We start from the raw sequence: 18,977 nt of genomic DNA on the forward strand, positions 1-18,977 counted from the left end.
TATAACCCGAGTCGATCGGAGAACGGCCATGAGCGCTCCCGCGCTAAAGCTCGAGTGCAGTTTCAGCGTGCCTCCGGTTACTATGGCGATAACAACTGGCTGACTTAAGCTGATTGGGGATATAAAAAAACGCAAAGCAATGTAAAGTCTGTCACCGGGACAGCAAGTAGACTTTTAAATCTGAAATAATGAGTGGATTAAGCTTTTTTAATCAGCAAGAGAGAAATAAAAAGACTTTTACTGCTTTATAACTAATAGAAATTATAACCATTAACACCATTCACATTTATAATCTATAGACCTGCACTGTCTATTAATATAATATACATAGTATTGTATTATATTGAGTTTGATAAAAGGGGTCATCTAATTGCTTCATATACCCGTGCTTTGACAAACAGTGTCAGCTTTGTTCATGGCAAAGAAAGTGTGGGGTGGTTAGATTAATAAACTATAATTAGAAATTAAAATTAGTGTTCAATAATTTAAAGTATTGTGTTGTGTCACACATTATTAGTTCTTTGTCACATGTATAGTCGACCAATTGTTGTCGGTGGGCCCTTTTCACCGGCTACCACAAGTAAATTTCAGATCTGTGGGAAACACTGTACTTTATCTAGAAAAAAATGTTAACAGTTACAGTTGTCAAAGAGCTTGCATTTAGCTTGAGGCATCGGTATCGGGCATTGGTATCGGCTGATCACAAAAAAACACAAATCGGTACTCAGTTTGGGCTGCAAAAATCCTGATAGGAGCGTCCCTAGTTACATAAATGTAACATCTTATTAATGACAGCTAATAATATGTACACAACAATGTAAAACAACCATGGTAGCTCTAATTCTGCCTGAAAAAAAAACAACATGCATTGACCAATGTCAAAAGTATTTTAAAAAAAGTCTATCACTTCTTTCTGAATTTTGCACACTCCAAAAGGCCTTGGTTTAAACTGTTGTGGACCATCACCAAAGACAAGACAGAAATGACACACCTGATAAAAATCAAATCAAAGATGCTAGTTTCAAAGATGTGTTGGTGGAGATATTAGCGAGGTCTTCACAGTAAAATCTTGTCTGCAGCCCATATGTAAACGCCTCTCCCCCATAGATAACAGCCCCAAGAGTTGCTAAGATCCAATCCTGCTCTGCTCAACAAATCCCACAGCCCTTTCCTTCCCCCATCCCTATTCCTCACAACCCTGTTTTTCTCAGCAACGTGAATGAAAGCATTTCCTTCGGCCCACTGTTGGCCGACGGGCCCGTGGATGTTGGCGTGAGACAGTAAAGGACTGCGAGCCAAGAACAGACTGAATGAACAACATCTGAATATCCAGAACCCATGAGTTGGCCCTCTCTCTTCACCCTCCACTGCACCAAAAGCATTCACACTTTCATTTGAATGATAATGAACAGACCGGAACAAGAACGCCGTCCAAACCACAAGAGCACCTCTCCTCACAATGGTTTTGTGCCCATGTCATGTGCATCCGTGGGAGCAAAGAACGCTGCCATGTTTTATTACCAGCAACAAGAGTGAGCAAGAGAGAGAGAGAGAGAGAAAGACATGCATGGGAACATAAACATGAAGACTCATTGTAAATTTGTGCCTGTGTATCATATTGAAAAGTTTAAAAAGTAGCGAGTCAAAGTAAAAAAAATAAGAGTAGTGTGGTGGACGACATGCCTTTGTTATATAACTACTCTTACACATAAACAGTGAACTCACTAAACTCACAGTATAATCTACTGTACGCACATATTAACCTGCAACAGTTCATTCACATGAAGATCCAGGCTTTAGTAAAGTTGTGTATTCCAATCAGAAGGACTTCCTGTTTGTTTTGCTCCTATTGCATTTTAAGAAAATCATCTGAAACAAAACTTACCAATTAGCCATAACTGAGAACTTTATGAAAGTTCCCTAAGCTGTGACGGAGCAAACAACTATTCATGTGGGAGTTCCTCATGAACTCAAAACCTCATGAACAAAAACATAAACCCTTACATACAAAAACAACCGTTGCTGAATGTCAACATGCAACCACAAATGCATGTAAGCAAGGGTCAAACCCATGAGAAGATAATACATTTCAAAAGATTTATTATGAGGCTACTAGAAAGAGAAAGAGTAGGTATGAGGAAGTCCATTAATGTTACACACACACGCAACACCTGTCATTTCCCTGCATAAAAGCGCAAGAGAGAGCCCAGTTCGGTGTTCATCCCCTCCTCCTGGACCCGCCACGGGTCTTTAAATCCCAGTTTAAAAAGAAAGTCATTCTGGATCTGCAGGGGCCTCTCATCTGGACCCAGGCGTCGGGCGGCCTCGCCGTGCAGCTGAACGTAAAGGGCCGGTCTCGAGTCCGAATCAGACGGCGTGTCCGGTCCACCTGACTCCCGATTCGGAGATTCCGCATTCTGCGTTTTAAATCTCGTGCGAGTCTCGGACTCATCGGTCACGTCACTGCCGAACGCGTTGGGTTCCGGTGGACAGTCCAGGTCCAGCTCGTCTGAAGAGCTACCGTACGTGTCCAGGCCCTCCGCGGCGCTGCTGTCAAACGCAGGGCTAAGCGCCGACGCGTCCGTGCCCAGTATCATGTCGTCGCTGAGCGAGTCCCGGTGCTGGCCGAACCGGGCCCCGGAGCTCAGGTCATCACAAGCGCTGCTGGTCTCGGCGTCCGACCCCGCAAACCTCTTAACGAAGTCTTCATCCTGCGGGGACCCTCGGTCAATATTGCCCTCTGAATGCGCGTAGATATCAAATTCCTGGTTGTACCGGGGCTCCTTCTCCAAAAGCAGGAGTCGCAACCGGTCGTTAGGCTGGTCGGGAAGGCTTTCGGCACCCGTGTGGAAGTGCCTGAGCGGATATTCTGCATCGCAGTTCCCGTTCACGTCGATAGTTGGATAGGTCTTCGCATTCAGCCGCAGGACCGAGCTCGTCCTGCCGTTCATCTGCTGCAGGCGCAGCGCTATCTCCGCGGCGGTGCTCTCCACCGTGCACAGCACCGGCCGGGGCGGATGGGAGTAAGCCAGAAGCCGGTCGTAGACGTGAACGGAGCCCCTGCGCAGGTCCTGTCGGACCCACTGGCGGTCAGACAGCTGCAGCTGTGGGCTGGCTCGGTGTTTGAGCAACGTCTGGCGGTCCAGACTGCGGCTATGAGACGATGCGACGCTGGACACGTGCCTCTTCACCCTCCTCTTTCTCAGCAGTAAACCTGAGCTGCTCTTGCAGGCTTTATTGATCATGTTGAGCTCTGCCGGACTTTGGTTTCTGGTCCAAGGCTCGTCTGAGCTCGCCTGTCTGGGGTTCGATGCTCTCTGGCCTTCATCTTCTTCTTCATCGTCTGCTGCGGATCTCAGGGCCACACTCAGAGCGCCGACCTTCTTCACTTTAACGTTCTCCATCATCACTAAATTATTAGTCCATCCGAGCGGAAATTCGAGCGCGGCACGACGCGCGAAAGGGCGTCATGAACGCGCAGAGATGATCGCTCCGCGCCGCTCGGGACCCGATCAGATCATGGAGTCTGCGAGCGGAACGCACGCCTCGCGAGAGCTTACGCGGAAATCACGCGAGAGTTTACTTCCGCGAGCTAAAACTGAAAGTGCGTCGTGTTTTTAGTGACTGTTAGAGTTACTAACAATTACTAACAAATGTTTCAAATGTTACTAACAAATGTCCTGTTCGAAATTAAACCGTACACTTTCGAAATGCGTCGAATGACAATAAATGAAAAAGAGGAAGCAGACGCACCTCTTACTAACCTCGCGAGAGTACACAGTTTACGCCCCACCTGATGTTACATGGATAATTCAAACTTATTAAAAAAAAAATTATTATCACTGTTTTTATGTTAATAATATTTTTGTAAAAACTATTTATCTTTTATTTTAAGGTTAAGTTAAGACGCTGGTTTAATACGCAAATTAAACACTGCGTATGGCTTCAAAACATGGAAACTCCATTTCCCAGGATGAGTTGCCGCGCCCATTTTGTTGGTGCGTCACGGTCGCATCCATGTTCAGACGCTGTGGTCAGTGAGTGAACCACAAACTAATCATCGTTATTTCTGTGTCAAATTATTATATTAACATAAAAATCGGCATATTATATCAGTTCGGGTTGGAAAATTTAATCAGATGAAGGATTTCTATTTCAAATTTTAAATAGCAAATCTTGCAGAAAATATACATTATAATATATGTACGGAAAAATGTAAGGAAACCTTTAAGGATTTTAATCGCACAGTTAAGATCTGTATCAAATGTCACGCGTCTTGCTGCGATCCAGACTAGTGATGGGAGAAACGAAACTTTTCGAAGCTTCAAATCAATTGAACCAATTGCTTCGAAAATTGATTCAGTTTTTCGAAGCAGTTCGAAACACCACACAGGCTGGCGACCCCTGCTGGTCAAAATAGTGTAAAAGCAGATATGTCTAAACATTTTACACTTTTAAAATAATAGCAATTTTTTTCACAGTATATTCGTTTTTAAATGTTTTTTTCTGTTGAATGTTGATGGTAACTGATACAATAAAACTCAGTGCTATTTTACCATCACGATAAGGCCTATAAGCAGCTGTTATCTATAGAGGTCAGTTATTGTTTTTAAGTTCAACTTCTGTTGTTTTCTTCCAACAGATCTGTTCTGACACATTTATATAAATTGTACAAGGCTCTTGGTTTTACTGTTGCTGATTTTGTGCTTTAAAGAGTTTGTATAAGCAGTCCTACTGATATGTTTCTGTATGTGTTATTGTTGTATGATACAGTGTTTGCTACACAAAACCCTACTAAGTACTACCATAAAGCTGGTCATTTTATGTTTATGAATGATCTTAACATCTTTTGTTTATAGAAGTGTTGTATGAACATTGACTGTTCTGAATCCTCGGCTGGTGTTGATTGTAACATGGTTAAAAAATTCCGTTTACAAACTCATTCTTTGTAAATAATGTCAAATTTATTGCTATGATCATCACATAAATACCTCAGCCAAACATTACTACAGCTGTTATACCCAGTGTTTGTTTTACCCTTAGAAAATGTCCATGCCATTTCTACAAATTTCGAAATTCTACTGTTGGTCAAAATGTGATCTTGGTAAATTTTATGGGTTTTGAATGATGTCTCTTTTGCTGACAGCCTTTGGGGGGAAAAGTTTTGAAACCAAAGCACTGCCTAAAGCTCTGATTTCAGTTCAAATTGACTTATAAAATTTCTGCTTTAATACCATTTTAAAAGAAGAATAATTCAAAACTTTAATCATAAATCTACCTAAAATGGTAAAAATAAGAAAATACAATATTAGATTAAACCAAAGTGCATGAAAAAGATAAATGAACATTAAACATAAACAAGACTTTATATTTACTGGAAAACAGTATAAAAAGTACAGCATTATGCAAAGCATTTCTGGCAACCAAAATAAAAAAAAATAAAAAAAATGTTGATGAGTGTTTTTGTTCCCAGAATGGTTTGCATGAGGCTGTTTGTTATAGTTTAATTATGTAAAGATAAAGACTTGTTGATGGTTAATGTTCATTTTTCTTTGAACAAATGGTTGCCAATAAATGAGATAAATATAAATTTACAGTAAGTTACTGGCAAACTGCTGCATAACTATACAGCAATTATTTTACTGGAGGTTTTTAGGTGGAAAAGTATTGTTTTTGCCAGACAAATGGACAATTTTATATCGTTTTTAATTTGCTTGATCAAGTGTATGTGCACAGACACAGGGGTCATACACTGTAAAAAAATTATAATTTATATTTTTAAAAATTGTGGAAACTGAAAGTTAAGTATTGACTAAACATATTGCTTTCAAATAATTCTCCCCAAACAAAAATATGCATTGTGGTAATTAAAACCCATGGTATTGGGGTAAAACAAAAATATATATTCACAGAACATATTAAACTCTGCTCAGCCAATTCATCGTGTCAAATGAAAAATCTGAGTTGACTGATGCTGCGTCCGAAAACTCAAGGCAGTGACTCGTTGCCTCGCTGCCTCATGAGGAAATGACTTCGGAGGCATGAAGGTAGCTCAGAGAAAGACTTTCGGACACACTTCTAAGGCAGCGTGTTTGAAATTTAAACAGAGAGCGCCTTTGTGATAACTAATCACATATTTGAAAACTACAATACTAATTTCTCGCTAGAAATGCAATTAAAAGGTGTAAAAAGTGAAAATATACCTTTATTTACACTAAATTGGTGGTCCAGTCACGTCCTTGGCCGCCATTTTATTTTCTCGAACTCGACCGGACTCGACCAATCACATTCTTAATGTACGTCCACGCATAGGTATCTCAGGAGACAGGAAGTAAACCAAACATTGAATTCGGACATGCCTTGATGCCTTGCTGCCTTGGAAAGCTGCCTCAGAAGGCAGCAATTTAGAGTTTTCGGACGCAGCCTGAATGTAGTTTTAGACAGAAAAGCGTATGGGCATGCACCTGAAAATAATTGGCTTCAGTGTGGATACGCGGGAGTTGATGATCGACATTTTCTACAATAAAGTTATGGTAAGTACTTAATAAATATTTACATTTAAGTCAATTTTAAGTATTTTTAAAGTCAGTTTCAAGTTAAACTGAGTGAAAATCTGAATAATTACAGCATAACAAACAAAAAGCATATTGGCGAGCCTGAGGAACTGAAAGCAAGACAAAATTTCCGATTGTTTTAATGTTTTAAAACGAGTGTTTAACTTTATTGTGATTGTATTGATTGATTGAGAGACTATGTTAGTAGTTATACGATGTTTGTTATAAAACTGATAGGTATGTTTTTTCTCCAGTGTAACGCACCGCTTCATTTAGCGACGAAATGGCAAGGCTACTACAACTTTCACAGTGAGTATATTATATTTGTATTTAACATAATTGTGTGAAAACTGTTAGCTTTTTCGAGATTTATGTGCGTTATTTTTATTAAGAGTCGCTGCGCCGCGCCCGCACACGTGCACACATAGACTTGAAAGGCTGCCCGCAACCTGCACCTTTCTAGAGAGAAATTGCCGTGTTTTTTAATTAATGAATATATTACGAGTGTAGGGGCATCTGTATTTGGCCTGGACGTAACGAAAAGGACGCATTGTTTACAAGTATTCGACCGTATGCAGCACTGCGCAGACAAATCAACCCATGACATCAAATTTCCGCGCGAGCCATTCAAAAGCTTATAACTCTCGCGATGCATTGATCTCATGTGTCAATCGATCTGCGCCGCGCATGCTGCCTTCGTCATCTTGCATGATCAGGAAATCCACGAGGGTTAGATATGAAAATGACGCTCTCTATCAGCTGGTGTTGTAAAGCTGCCGGTGTTGTGTCGAACTCAGTTCCCCGTATGTTTCCCTTTAAGTGTAGTGCTTTTATAGCGTTTTCATCACGTTACATTTAGAAAGATTAAAGATTTTAATTGGTTATACTAAAAAGGCATAATATCATGTATTTTATAATACAATTTATTAAATATTTCATACATTTGACAATTTTCTATTAGGGTATTTCTTTAAAAATATAGCCTGTCTTTTTCTTTTTTTTCCTTTACTGGTTGTTTTAAAAATGTAATGTTTGCATACATAATTAAATAAATATTATACATATAATATGATTCATACTGTAAAAATAATTGACTTACCATTAAGAACAATACAGATACATTACATTAATGCACACATATACATCTCAGTAGCCATTAAAACTTTAAATATATAAATAATAAAACCTATAACGTGATAAAAACGCCATAAAAACACTACACTGAAGGGAAAAATAGGGGGAACAGACTTGGACACAACACCGGTTATACTCAACGGCGCGAGTCTCAAATAAGTGCAAGGACACCGCCTAAAACGGATGAGAATCGATTATAGAACCAACACGAAGTAGCTTAACATTAGTACCTATCGGTTTGCTTGAACAATCCATCCCTTAGAAAATTAACCATAGTTTTACTAATGTTTGTGTTGGATAAGCATATAACCACACATTTACCATAGTCTCACTAAAGGATATTTTCAGTCAAACTATAATAAAGTACCAAAATAACTGTACTTCTATATTAAAATTGTTTTATTTTTCATAATGTTGAACAGCAATATAGCTAAGAGCAGCCGTTTTTTTATGTTCAGAAGTGTAAACTTTGAGGATATTCTGTATTGATCTGGTTTTATTTATTACATTTGGCTTCATTTGGTACATGAACGCTCAGTGATACTTTTTCACGTCTTACAGAGTACCAAGGCTTTGGAGATTTACACACGTGACATGAAAATGGGAATTCGTGAAACTCTGAGCAGTAGCTGATCCATGTCAAGATTACATTCCAGTGAGCAGGTTGTGCTGGAAAATTTGTGAGACTTTATGCCTTTAATTTGTAGAATGTTTTAGGTGTTTAATGTTTAAACTGTTATGAGGCATTGTTTAAAGTGTTTTCATAAAGTTTCATAAGCTCATACTTAGTGTGAGAATGTTAAATTCAAGTGAAATTGTGATTATCAGGGGTGAGGAACCCTCCCCACTTTTATATAGATGTTTTTGGAGATAGGCCTATTTGTAAAATGTTTTACATGTTTAACGTTTGAATTGTTAGGTGGCGGTTCCATGAGCTTTGAGTACTAAAATCTATGTGAAGCTTTACTGAACACTTGGGCGTTTTCCCGTACAGGGTCTAGATCAATCTAGAGGACTAGGCCTTAGTTATATTAGGACATTTAGGTAGTTTTTACAAACAAACCTTGAGACAAAACAAATGTCGGTGAAAGATGATTTTAAATTAAGACAGCTTAAACATGCTTTTTAGTCTGGAACTAGGATAAGCCCTGTCCAGGAAATCGTCCCTTAGGAAGGTACACTCAGATACTTACATTTTATTTAAATTTTCACAAAATATTTGTGACTGTTATTGTATAAAACTTTTTATTAAAAATAATTATTTTCTAATGTCTACTGTGCAATTGTATGCAGACCATTTCTGTATGTTTACAATTTGAAGGTATTACTAATAAATAAAAATGAATAAAATGTTACAAAATAGTTTGAGTGTTTCTTTTTCTATTAGGACAACGGGGAATAAACAATTCAGCATGGTTCCTTACCAATATAATTTTATCAATATACATTTTCAGTTTGGGTAAATTAAAATAAGAATGCTACCACAATTTGAAAAAGTTAATTGGGCAAAAACATGGTTTCTTATTTTCAATTGGCTCAACCTGTTATTTCCCATTGAGCTAATGTTTAAAGATCGTTGCCACAATTGATAAAATTCAGTTCACACAAAATCTATTGGCCCAAGTGAAAATTGTCAATGTTACCAGTCACTAGAAAATTTTGAGTTAGGGAGGCACATTTTTTTTACAGTGTAGCATGAGAGCATTGAATGCTATAATTGGGTCTCTAGTGCTTTTATCAACTTAGAAAACGTGATAAAGATCAACCCAGTAACTTTATTTGGGTAAGCCATTTTCTGCATGCATGTGAAAAATTAGGTCGTTCAGATTTTGCCTGTTTTGTGAGATAGGTAGCAAGGTGAAGTACAATAATATCGCCCCCTTTATCTGCGGTATCCAACCACGGCACTGCCATTTAGTGCAGAGAGAAAGAGAGGGAGAAATAATTGACAGCACAATTGAGTTTCAATTAAAACAAACAACCATCATTGTGATCAGTGTTTGCATTTCATCAGCTCATTTGCATTTTAAATGACACACCCAAAAACTGCACACTTTGTTTAGGCCTACAAAGTGGCAATTAAAATATAAATAAATAAATTATCCATATGGTATTTTGAGCTAAAACTTCACATACAGTATACGCACTCTGGGGACACCAAATATTTATTTTACATCTTAAAAAAATCTCATAATAGGACCCCTTTAAACTTGATTTAGGCTACCAAGTGGAGGTGTGATAAATGTGGCACTTTTTATGAATTAACCTGCTATGAAGATTCTTACAGTGTTTCTTACAATTGACATAATAAACATAGTTTGGGAAGGGTTACAGTAACTTATCTGCCTAGCATCTGCATTGAGACCAACATCCTTTCATACAATAGGCTATTCATGACATGTGATTCAAAAACACAACTTAAACAAATAACCAAGAACAAACAAACAAAGTGTAGAAGAAATGTCATTTTATAATCTGAAATATCCTAAAAAGCAAAACCAAGAGTGATCAACAAGGACGGATAAATGTTAAAGGCGGAGTCCATGATGTTTGAAAGCAAATGTTGATATTTGAAATCACCTAAACAAACACGCCCCTACCCCAATAGAATCTGGACCTTCTGTTGATAGACCCGGCCCACACATACGCAACCCGGCATTTGATTTGATTTAATTGGCTATAAGTGTGTTTTGGTAGTCGGCCCGTCTTCTTTTCCAACGCGTTTTTCAAAAATCGTGTACTCCGCCTTTAACTGATGCTAGGAAAATTAATTGTTGACAATTATTGTTGAAGTTTATAGACCTGAATAACCTCTTATTAAAAGAGTCACCAAAGTATTGACATATACATATTCGGTTTTAGTAACAAACGTTCACACTAACTTAAAAATTCCTATTGTTTGAAACTTTAATGGTTGAGTTATTTGAAATGTGATCACATTGTGCTTGGCCTTAGTGAAACACCGATCATTCTTATGGTCTTATTAAAACCCATAACACTTAAACGCATTATTGTATGCGTCACTGTGTTTAAACCCAGCTAAAAGACCTATAGCTTCTATTTCTATTATTAAAACACTTAAAGTTTACATCAGAAAGCAACACATCCTAAAAATGGACACATATTCTGCAAGAATAATAACAAAAAAGATCTGTGGACGAGCATTGTGAATAAGCTACTGCAAGCCTAAAAAAGATCAAACAGTGCAAAAAAGAAAACAAAACGATTAATGTAAAAATCTTAAATTGTGCAAAAAAGTAAGAAAACAAATACTTCACAATAAAAAATCAAGCATAAGTTTGATAATTGATTCTAGAATTCACAGTTTGACAAAGAGGTTCAAGCAGTCTGAGCAGAGTGGATGTGGGCATTGTGAATGAAATCACTTTTGAACTTATTTGTTAAGCATGCAATGACATACATACGCCAGCAGGGGCCAGCAGGGTCAAATTCTGAAAAAAATATCAATGGGCCATACAAACTGATTTTAGACAAAACTCATGTTTTCTTATGTTGTGAATCTTATGTCACATGTGTTTTGGGAGAAGCACTTACATCATACAGTACAGTACACTTTTAAGAAAAATGGTTCTATATAGTACTTAAGGGTTCTTCAGCTTGTAACAATAGCGGCACCCTTATATAGAACCATTTTTTAGATGGTTCTATATAGAACCTTGCCTTGAAAAGTGCTACATAGAACCTCAGTGGTGCTATAAAGAACCCTTTCATTTATCAGCAGTCAGGAGGATTATTTTTGTTTAAATTTTTGTTTTGTTTTTATTTATAGCACTTTATAAGGTTTAACAGTTTAAAAATAGAACTTCCAGACATCAGAAAAATACTTTTACTTTACTTTATTTTCATTACATGAGATATCATACAATAATAAATATCTGCATTAAAACCACAATCAAAATAAATATGTGAATTATTATGCAAATATAACAAATCTCTACTTAAATAAGATATGGATGTTAAATGACAGCTTCAAAATTAAATAAATGAACAATAAAATTTGCCAAAGACAATCATTCTAAATAGACAACAATAACTTGAAATCAATAAAATCATGACATATGCGACATCAAATCATGCAAATGACAATAAATACTGAATATTTACATATTATGACATTACATTTAGATGTATACATTTTAGCACAAACAGATAAATGGCATAGAATACAAATGAATAGGATGTTAATAATACATTACTAACTCTAAAAATAAAAGTCAAAAGGATTGTGTCAATATTTGTAGAATCTCGCCAAAAAAGTCCATATTTTTGTGTTTGCTGGATCATTGTACAGTACATACTCCATCCAATGTTCTTTGTTTTGTGGCAATGAAGTTGAACATTTAGTAAGATAAGAGATGGTCTGCTATCGTCATGTTGATCTTGAGACGCAGATTTCCATCACCTTGCAGTGGTCATCTAGCCTGACGTTGTCATACTCAATTCTAGTCAGAATTTGAGTCTGATACCGCTCCATTGAGCTATAACTATGAGACGTGTCTCAACCGAAAAATGCCTCTGCACTCAATTGGATAGACCTACGACCAATCAGAGCAACGGGGTGTGAGACGTATGTTGAAATTACGTCTTTTGCAGCCTGACGGAACTGCTAGTTATTTCGCTACAATGACACTAACATTGTGATTATACTAAGTCTGAGTTAGCGAATGTACATCAACACCTACTATGTTTACAACATTTTGTTTATATCACAACATTAAGTATTTACTAAGTCATCCAGTAAGACTATCTCTTACCATTTGTATGTTAGGTGAACTTCATCCACGACGATACCCATTACGTTCGCTTGAAAATATTGGAGCCTAGCATGTCCCTCCACTTATTCAGCAACCACGATTCCGGGCTTCCAAAAAAAGCTGGCAACGACCGCAAATTATATCCATCTCGTCATGCACTCCGAGTTGCATCGCCGTGATACCCATTTCAGTTGCGACCAACTTTTGTCGAATCCCATAGGAAGGACGGCAAAAACATCAACAAATGCCTTGCTCGCGTTTCTCTGTTCCTCTTTTAAAATCAATGCTCTGTCGATATCTTTTAGAACAGACTCAATGTCAGAATCCACACATCGGATTTCTACCGCGGCAGCCATTTTGTTGTAAACAGATTCAACACACGTGCTCTTTGGTGACGTGGTTCATTACGTTACTGTTGATCATCTGTCCATCATCGTATAAAGCCCGCCCTGACAATTTGATTGGTTCGACCAGCTTTGGGTCTAGCATAGTAGCTCCTCAACGCAGAAACCCCAGACCGATCTTGACTAGTGGTCATCATCATACAAGGTTGAGCATCAGGCTGAACAAGATTTGGATCTATTGGACATGGGAGAAAGGATAAGACATAGAGACAAAACAAGTTAATATTAGCCTGAAGTTTGCTTGCATACTGTATGTAAAACATGATTTGACAGAAGTTTTAATATGATTCTGCTCAAGCTACCTGTTTTGTCAGTAAATAGGTGAATGGTTGGTGAGAGATTTATTCATAAATTGAATAAACATAAACCACTGTTATCAAGTGCAGACCTGCAGAGCTTCACTCATGATGATCCACCTACAACAGATAGACAAAAATAATAAGTAATTCTGCTATTACATGTAAATGTGCCACAAGATCACACACACAATCTCCAAAATGTTTAAACAGTAAATAACTATTATTTTAATGCCATCATTGAAAGTAACATGCATACATCACCTTTAAAAGCAGGATGTGTCTCTCATATCAAGCGGTCATATGCACTGCCTTCACTCCCAGTAAGATTACCTCACATACGAAAACTCTGAAATATCAATAAAAAACTAAACACATGTTGTACCACATTCTTTTCATAATTAGTTTAATAAACTTAATGTACAACATAGATGTATATGCTTTTTAACACTTTAACAAATTATTATCCTAAATCATTGTTAAAGCAGAGGCCCCTAAATATATCATTTAAAACAGTATGAAGCTTACCTGCTTTAAAGGGAATGAAGGCTTAAAGTTTACCTGTTGTAAAATAAATAAAGTACAATTAAACACACAAAACTTCAATTTTCAAAATGTTTTAACAGTAAATAAATATTATTATTTTAATTTCAGCATTGAAAGAAACATGGATACATCACCTTTAAAAGCAGGATGTGTCTCTCATATCAAGCGGTCATATGCACTGCTTTCACTCCCAGTAAGATTACCTTACATATGAAAACTCTGAAATATCAATAAAAAAACTAAACACGTTATACCACATTCTTCTGATAATTACTGTAATAAACTTAATGTACAATATACATGTATATGCTTTTTAACACTTTTAATTGTTTAAGCAGAGTCCTCTGAAAGAATATGTCATTTAAAAATTAATGTATGAAGCTTGCCTGTTATAAAAGGAATGAAGCTTACAGTATATAGTTTACCTGTTATAAAATAAATAAATTACAATAAGAACACACCAAACTTCAATTTTCAAAATGTTTTTAACAGTAAATGATGATTATTTTCCTCTCTTACCTGTTTGTGTTGTTAATCTGCAGGCGGTTCAGCAGGACTGATGATTCAGGGCTTTTACAGGTGAAAATAATGAGGAGGCAGCTTTAAAATAACTGACTAAATTTAAAATAAAAAAGGAGGAAAATAAAGAACCTTTTGCCAAGACAAAGAACCATTTCAGGAAAAAAGGGTTCTTCAGTAAGCTATGGTTCTATATAGAACCTTTACCATCGTTTCAGAACCTTTGAAGAACCATTTTTCTTAATAGTGTATACAGTGAATCAGACGTCAATCATCGATGGATTTTCTACAATCTGTGCCAGGGATGTGCACAGGAATTTTGAGGGGCAGTTGCTCTTACAAAAAAAGGTCACCAAACACAGCCTAAATGAAGGTTTGAGAATAACAGGGTCTTTATTAAAATATATATACACAAAGAAGTAAAACACTGAAATACAGCACACAATCACCTTAACTACTAATAACTACATGAAAATCCCTACATCAATATCCCTATCAATATCCTATCAAGTCACTAATAGGTTTTTCCAAATTTAATAAATTAAAATGTGTTTGTCTGAAAAATGATTAACATATGCATCTCGGACACCTTAGGGGTGAGTAAATCATGGGTTTAATATCATTTTTGGTTGAAGTATCCCTTTAACCATTTTGAATAAAATAATTTATTTGATGCATTACTTCAATCATTCATTCTTCTGCCTAAAACGAAATGTGAGAAACTTGTTTGCCTAATGCCTACCAAAAAAAATAGTAGCCTAGGCTGCTTGTCTGCAAGCTATGATAGCCAGCTGCTATCTGTCTGATTATTTAGGCTAAACGTGGCAAACTCAGCCTGGATTTATGAAGATTTTAACAGAGGTGGAAACAGTAGCCTGAAGTAACTAAAGTAAAAAAGTATGCAATGAAAATAATACTCAAGTAGCGAGTTACTAGTTGAAAAAATTTATATGGATGCACACACACACACACACACACACACACACACACACACACACACACACACACACACACAGTATTTACAGTGCCCCCCATCAGTAAAGACAAGATTTTCTGTTTGCTGTGGAGACCATAAATTGATAAGATGAATATCAGTATGTCGGAAGTACAGAATGTCACATTTTATTACACTTTATGTTTCAACACATACATGCTTTACCAACAAAGAACAACAGCATTTAATGCTGATTTGTGTGTGTTCAACCCATTCTCACCAAAAAGCGTACAAATGACACGCAGTGTGATTATCGTGCAATATCGTGCCAAATTCCGATTTTGCGTGCGTGTGATGCGCCGGTCCTTCCCATTCACTTGTGTGGCGGGTCGTTTCGTGACGTTTTGTTTGTTGTTTTCTCATTTGTTTTCTGTTTTTTTTTACCATTTTCGCTTGGGTTTAGGTTTAGAACAACTTTTTATTATATAAAAATGACATCCTAACCCAAACCCAAACTCTACCCCCAACTCCAAGCGACCATGGCTTAAATATAGATAAAAACATAGAGAAACCTGTATATTAAATAACCTGCTTAAACAAATGTGAAATCTAACCCTAAACCCAAGCGAAAATGGTTTAAAAAACAGAAAACAAACGAGAAAACAATAAACAAAACGTCACGAAACGATTCGCCATATAAGTGAATGGGAAGGACTGGCGTATCATATGCACGCAAAATCGGAATTTGGCGTATCTATTGCACGATAATCACACTGCGTGTCATTTGTACGCATCTTGGTGAGAACGGGTAGGTGTGTTGTACCCAAATGCACATGGGTAAAATCAAACTGATCCAACACATTCACTGAAAAAATGATTCATTGAATTTAATCAATTTTTTTTAAGGTATATTGGTTGCAATCAATTTATTTAAGCTACATTTAAACAGAAGTTTTATATTTTATTTTACTTTACTAATCTTTTTTTGTTTAAACGTAGCTTAAATAAATTGATTGCCACCACTTACCTTAAAATTTTTTATTAAATTCAATGAATAATTTTTTTCAGTGTTTAATGCTTTTCATGTGTGAAAAATTAATTTATCAGGACACAGTTCATCACTTCAACACTTCTACGCCAATGCTCTCAATATGCCCACATTAGATAGGAGTAAAATACAAATGTGTGGTTCCATTGAGGTAGAATATTGTCTATGTTAAAACTTGTTAAAAGATTCTGTACTTTTGTCTCATGTTCATTTTTTAATGTTTAACATTTCTTGACTCCACAGCAAATCAAGGAATTATGCCTGTATTTCCCCAATACTTAAAAAGGGCACTTATACAGCATGTTTGTGTAAAACTGCAACATACACAAACAGTACAGATTAAAGAATACAAACACAGAATAGACATGTTTTATAAAATTAACTCTAGTCTCAATGTTGATGTAGCTTATAGCTGAAATATCAGACAAGTAAACTGACAAGAGACTGACTAGAGAATCTCCTAAGATGGTCTGAGGACATCCACAGTTTTGACAGTTTACGCTTACATGACACAAACTGATTTGAGACAAAATCTCATGTCATGTGTGTATTGAGAAGCACTTACATCATACAGTACAGTATACAGCGAATCAGACGTCAATCATCAATGGATTTTCTTCAATCTGTGCTACAGTGTTTCTGGAGGTTACACGCGTTTAACAGTGTCTGACAACGAACAGGTCGCGCGTATATAATGGCGGGCACATGTGATGTTTTGCTTTTAGTTAAAAGATTGGTAAATTCATATTATTTTCCTTATTTCATAGCCCCGCCTTCCCACCCGCACTTGCAAACTCAAATGAGGGAGAGAATCGTGACAAAACTGCAAGTGCAGAGGGACCAGTAGATGTCGGGTTATTTCAGGAAATAGTGTTCCTCTGTATGCAACAAGTCATTTACAACTGGTTTATTTTACACATAGAGACAGATTCTGCGTGATTAATTCATATTTGTTGTCCATGAAACTTTGTTTTTGATTGCACACCACTGTTTGCAGACTTGCAATGCTTTTGGCAGTATTTCAGTGCAAAAACAGTGCCAAAAGTGTAAGTGCTGAAAAACTGAGGTCATGCATACAGTTCATGCTTATTTAGCGTAAATATGAAGTTTGGGCAGTGGGCAGATGTCTTATCTGTTTTTTCTGTCCCATCTGCACTGGAAGTGGACGCTCCCGCCCTCCACGAGTCTCCTGCTGCCTTGCAGGTGGGCTTTGGTTAGCCAAAGGCTAAGGAAGTAAACACTGAATAGCAATCCGGAGTGGAGCCCCTAAGTCAGTTGGATGATGAATTATATACCCTTCTGGCAGCTCCTTGGCCTGGAGAGGGATGGGCACCGCCAGGTGACTTTTGCCCAAGACACGCTGAACATGTTGAACAATTTTCTGAGTACCATACCGGATCGGTCTTCACCCCGGGTTAACAAAGGCCGTGCCTACCGTTGTTCATTAGGATGGCCAGAAACGTGCTACTGATGAAACCACTAAAACCACTAAGACAAGTAGAGCAAGAGACAACATTGCCATCGCAACTTGGAACATCAGAACGTTGGCACAGCCGCCCCATTTCTAGCAGACTCATTTCTATCAGACTAAAAGCATCCCCCTTCAATATCACAATTATTCAAGTATATGCACCAAAAAGTGATCATGATGATGAAGAAATAGAGAAGTTTTACACACAGCTTCAGAATATCATATACACCGCCAGCAAGACAGATATCCTCATCATCCAAGGAGACTGGAATGCAAAAGTTGGCAAAGAGGCAGGGAAAGTCTGGAAGGATCATTGTGGTCCTTCTTGCAACACAATTACTAACAAAGAGGGAGACGACTGCTTGAGTTTGCCAGTTATAACAACCTGGTGTTAGCCAATACCTTAGGTCAGTGTTCTTCACTCCCAATCCTGGAGAGCCGGTGCCCTGCAGAGTTTAGCTCCAACCTTAATCAAACACACCTACCTGTGATTTTCTAGTGATCATGAAGACATTGATTAGCTTGCAGGTGTGTTTGATTAAGGTTGGAGCTAAACTCTGCAGGACACCGGCTCTCCAGGACTGGGAGTGAAGAACACTGCCTTAGGTGAACATAAGGCTTCTCGATGTTGGACATGGCATGCACCTGATGGAGTCCATCACAACCAGATTGACTATATACTGGTCCAAAATCGTTTCCGTTCTGGCATTAACAAAGCAAAAACAAGGACATTCCCAGGGGCTGATGTGGGGAGTGATCACGACCTGGTGATAATGAACTTCAGAGTGAGGCTGAAGAAAATCTATAAACCAAATAATGGTAGGATTAAGTTCAACCTTGAACGACTCACTGACCCAAAAATCTGTGAGTCCTTCCGAGCCACAATTAAAGGAAAATTGGCACCTCTCCAAATGATTGACGAGAACGCTGAAGTTATGACAACTACATTCAATACAGTCATGAAGGAATCAGCCAAAGACATCATTGGCCTCCATAGCTCAAAGAACAAACCCTGGGTTACAGAAGAGATTCTCATGTGTGACACTCTGAGAAATCTCAAAAACTGCAGACACACAACTGGGGCAGCAGAATACCATGAAATCAACAAAAAGATCAGAAAGTATGAAGAGGGCCAAAGAAGACTGGGTAGGACAACAGTGCACAGAAATAGAGAATAGTTTGAAAAAGAACAACAGCAGAAAATCATTTGAGATTGTGAAAGACCTAACCAAACAAAAACAATCTAAGTCAGCACCATACAAGGTAAAGACAGGAAATGCCACAGAACAGAAGCAA

At 37.5% G+C, this 18,977-nt stretch overlaps 1 protein-coding gene and 2 long non-coding RNA genes across 3 annotated transcripts in view; 1 reads left to right on the plus strand and 2 right to left on the minus strand.

The window, feature by feature from the left end:
* phlpp1 (PH domain and leucine rich repeat protein phosphatase 1) overlaps positions 1–3,543 on the minus strand; it is a 67,233-nt gene extending 63,690 nt beyond the window's left edge. Inside the window, exon 1 of the mRNA XM_073871732.1 lies at positions 2,178–3,543. Within this exon, the coding sequence (XP_073727833.1) occupies positions 2,178–3,407 (1,230 nt within the window). The 5' untranslated portion in view covers positions 3,408–3,543. The remainder of the gene's footprint in view (positions 1–2,177) is intronic.
* A 140-nt stretch (positions 3,544–3,683) lies between these two features.
* LOC141366617 (uncharacterized) lies at positions 3,684–9,374 on the plus strand. Its single transcript, XR_012371357.1, has 3 exons — positions 3,684–6,533; positions 6,809–6,863; positions 8,250–9,374. It is a non-coding gene; the product is annotated as an uncharacterized lncRNA (long non-coding RNA).
* A 2,480-nt stretch (positions 9,375–11,854) lies between these two features.
* On the minus strand, positions 11,855–13,936 carry LOC129441464 (uncharacterized). The gene is made up of 4 exons (XR_012370922.1): positions 13,844–13,936; positions 13,692–13,724; positions 13,170–13,512; positions 11,855–13,042 (listed from the first exon to the last, which is right to left on the minus strand). It is a non-coding gene; the product is annotated as an uncharacterized lncRNA (long non-coding RNA).
* Between the last annotated feature and the right edge of the window lie 5,041 nt (positions 13,937–18,977).

This window comes from Misgurnus anguillicaudatus, chromosome 2 (assembly GCF_027580225.2).
Source record: "Misgurnus anguillicaudatus chromosome 2, ASM2758022v2, whole genome shotgun sequence".
Lineage (NCBI taxonomy): Eukaryota > Metazoa > Chordata > Actinopteri > Cypriniformes > Cobitidae > Misgurnus > Misgurnus anguillicaudatus.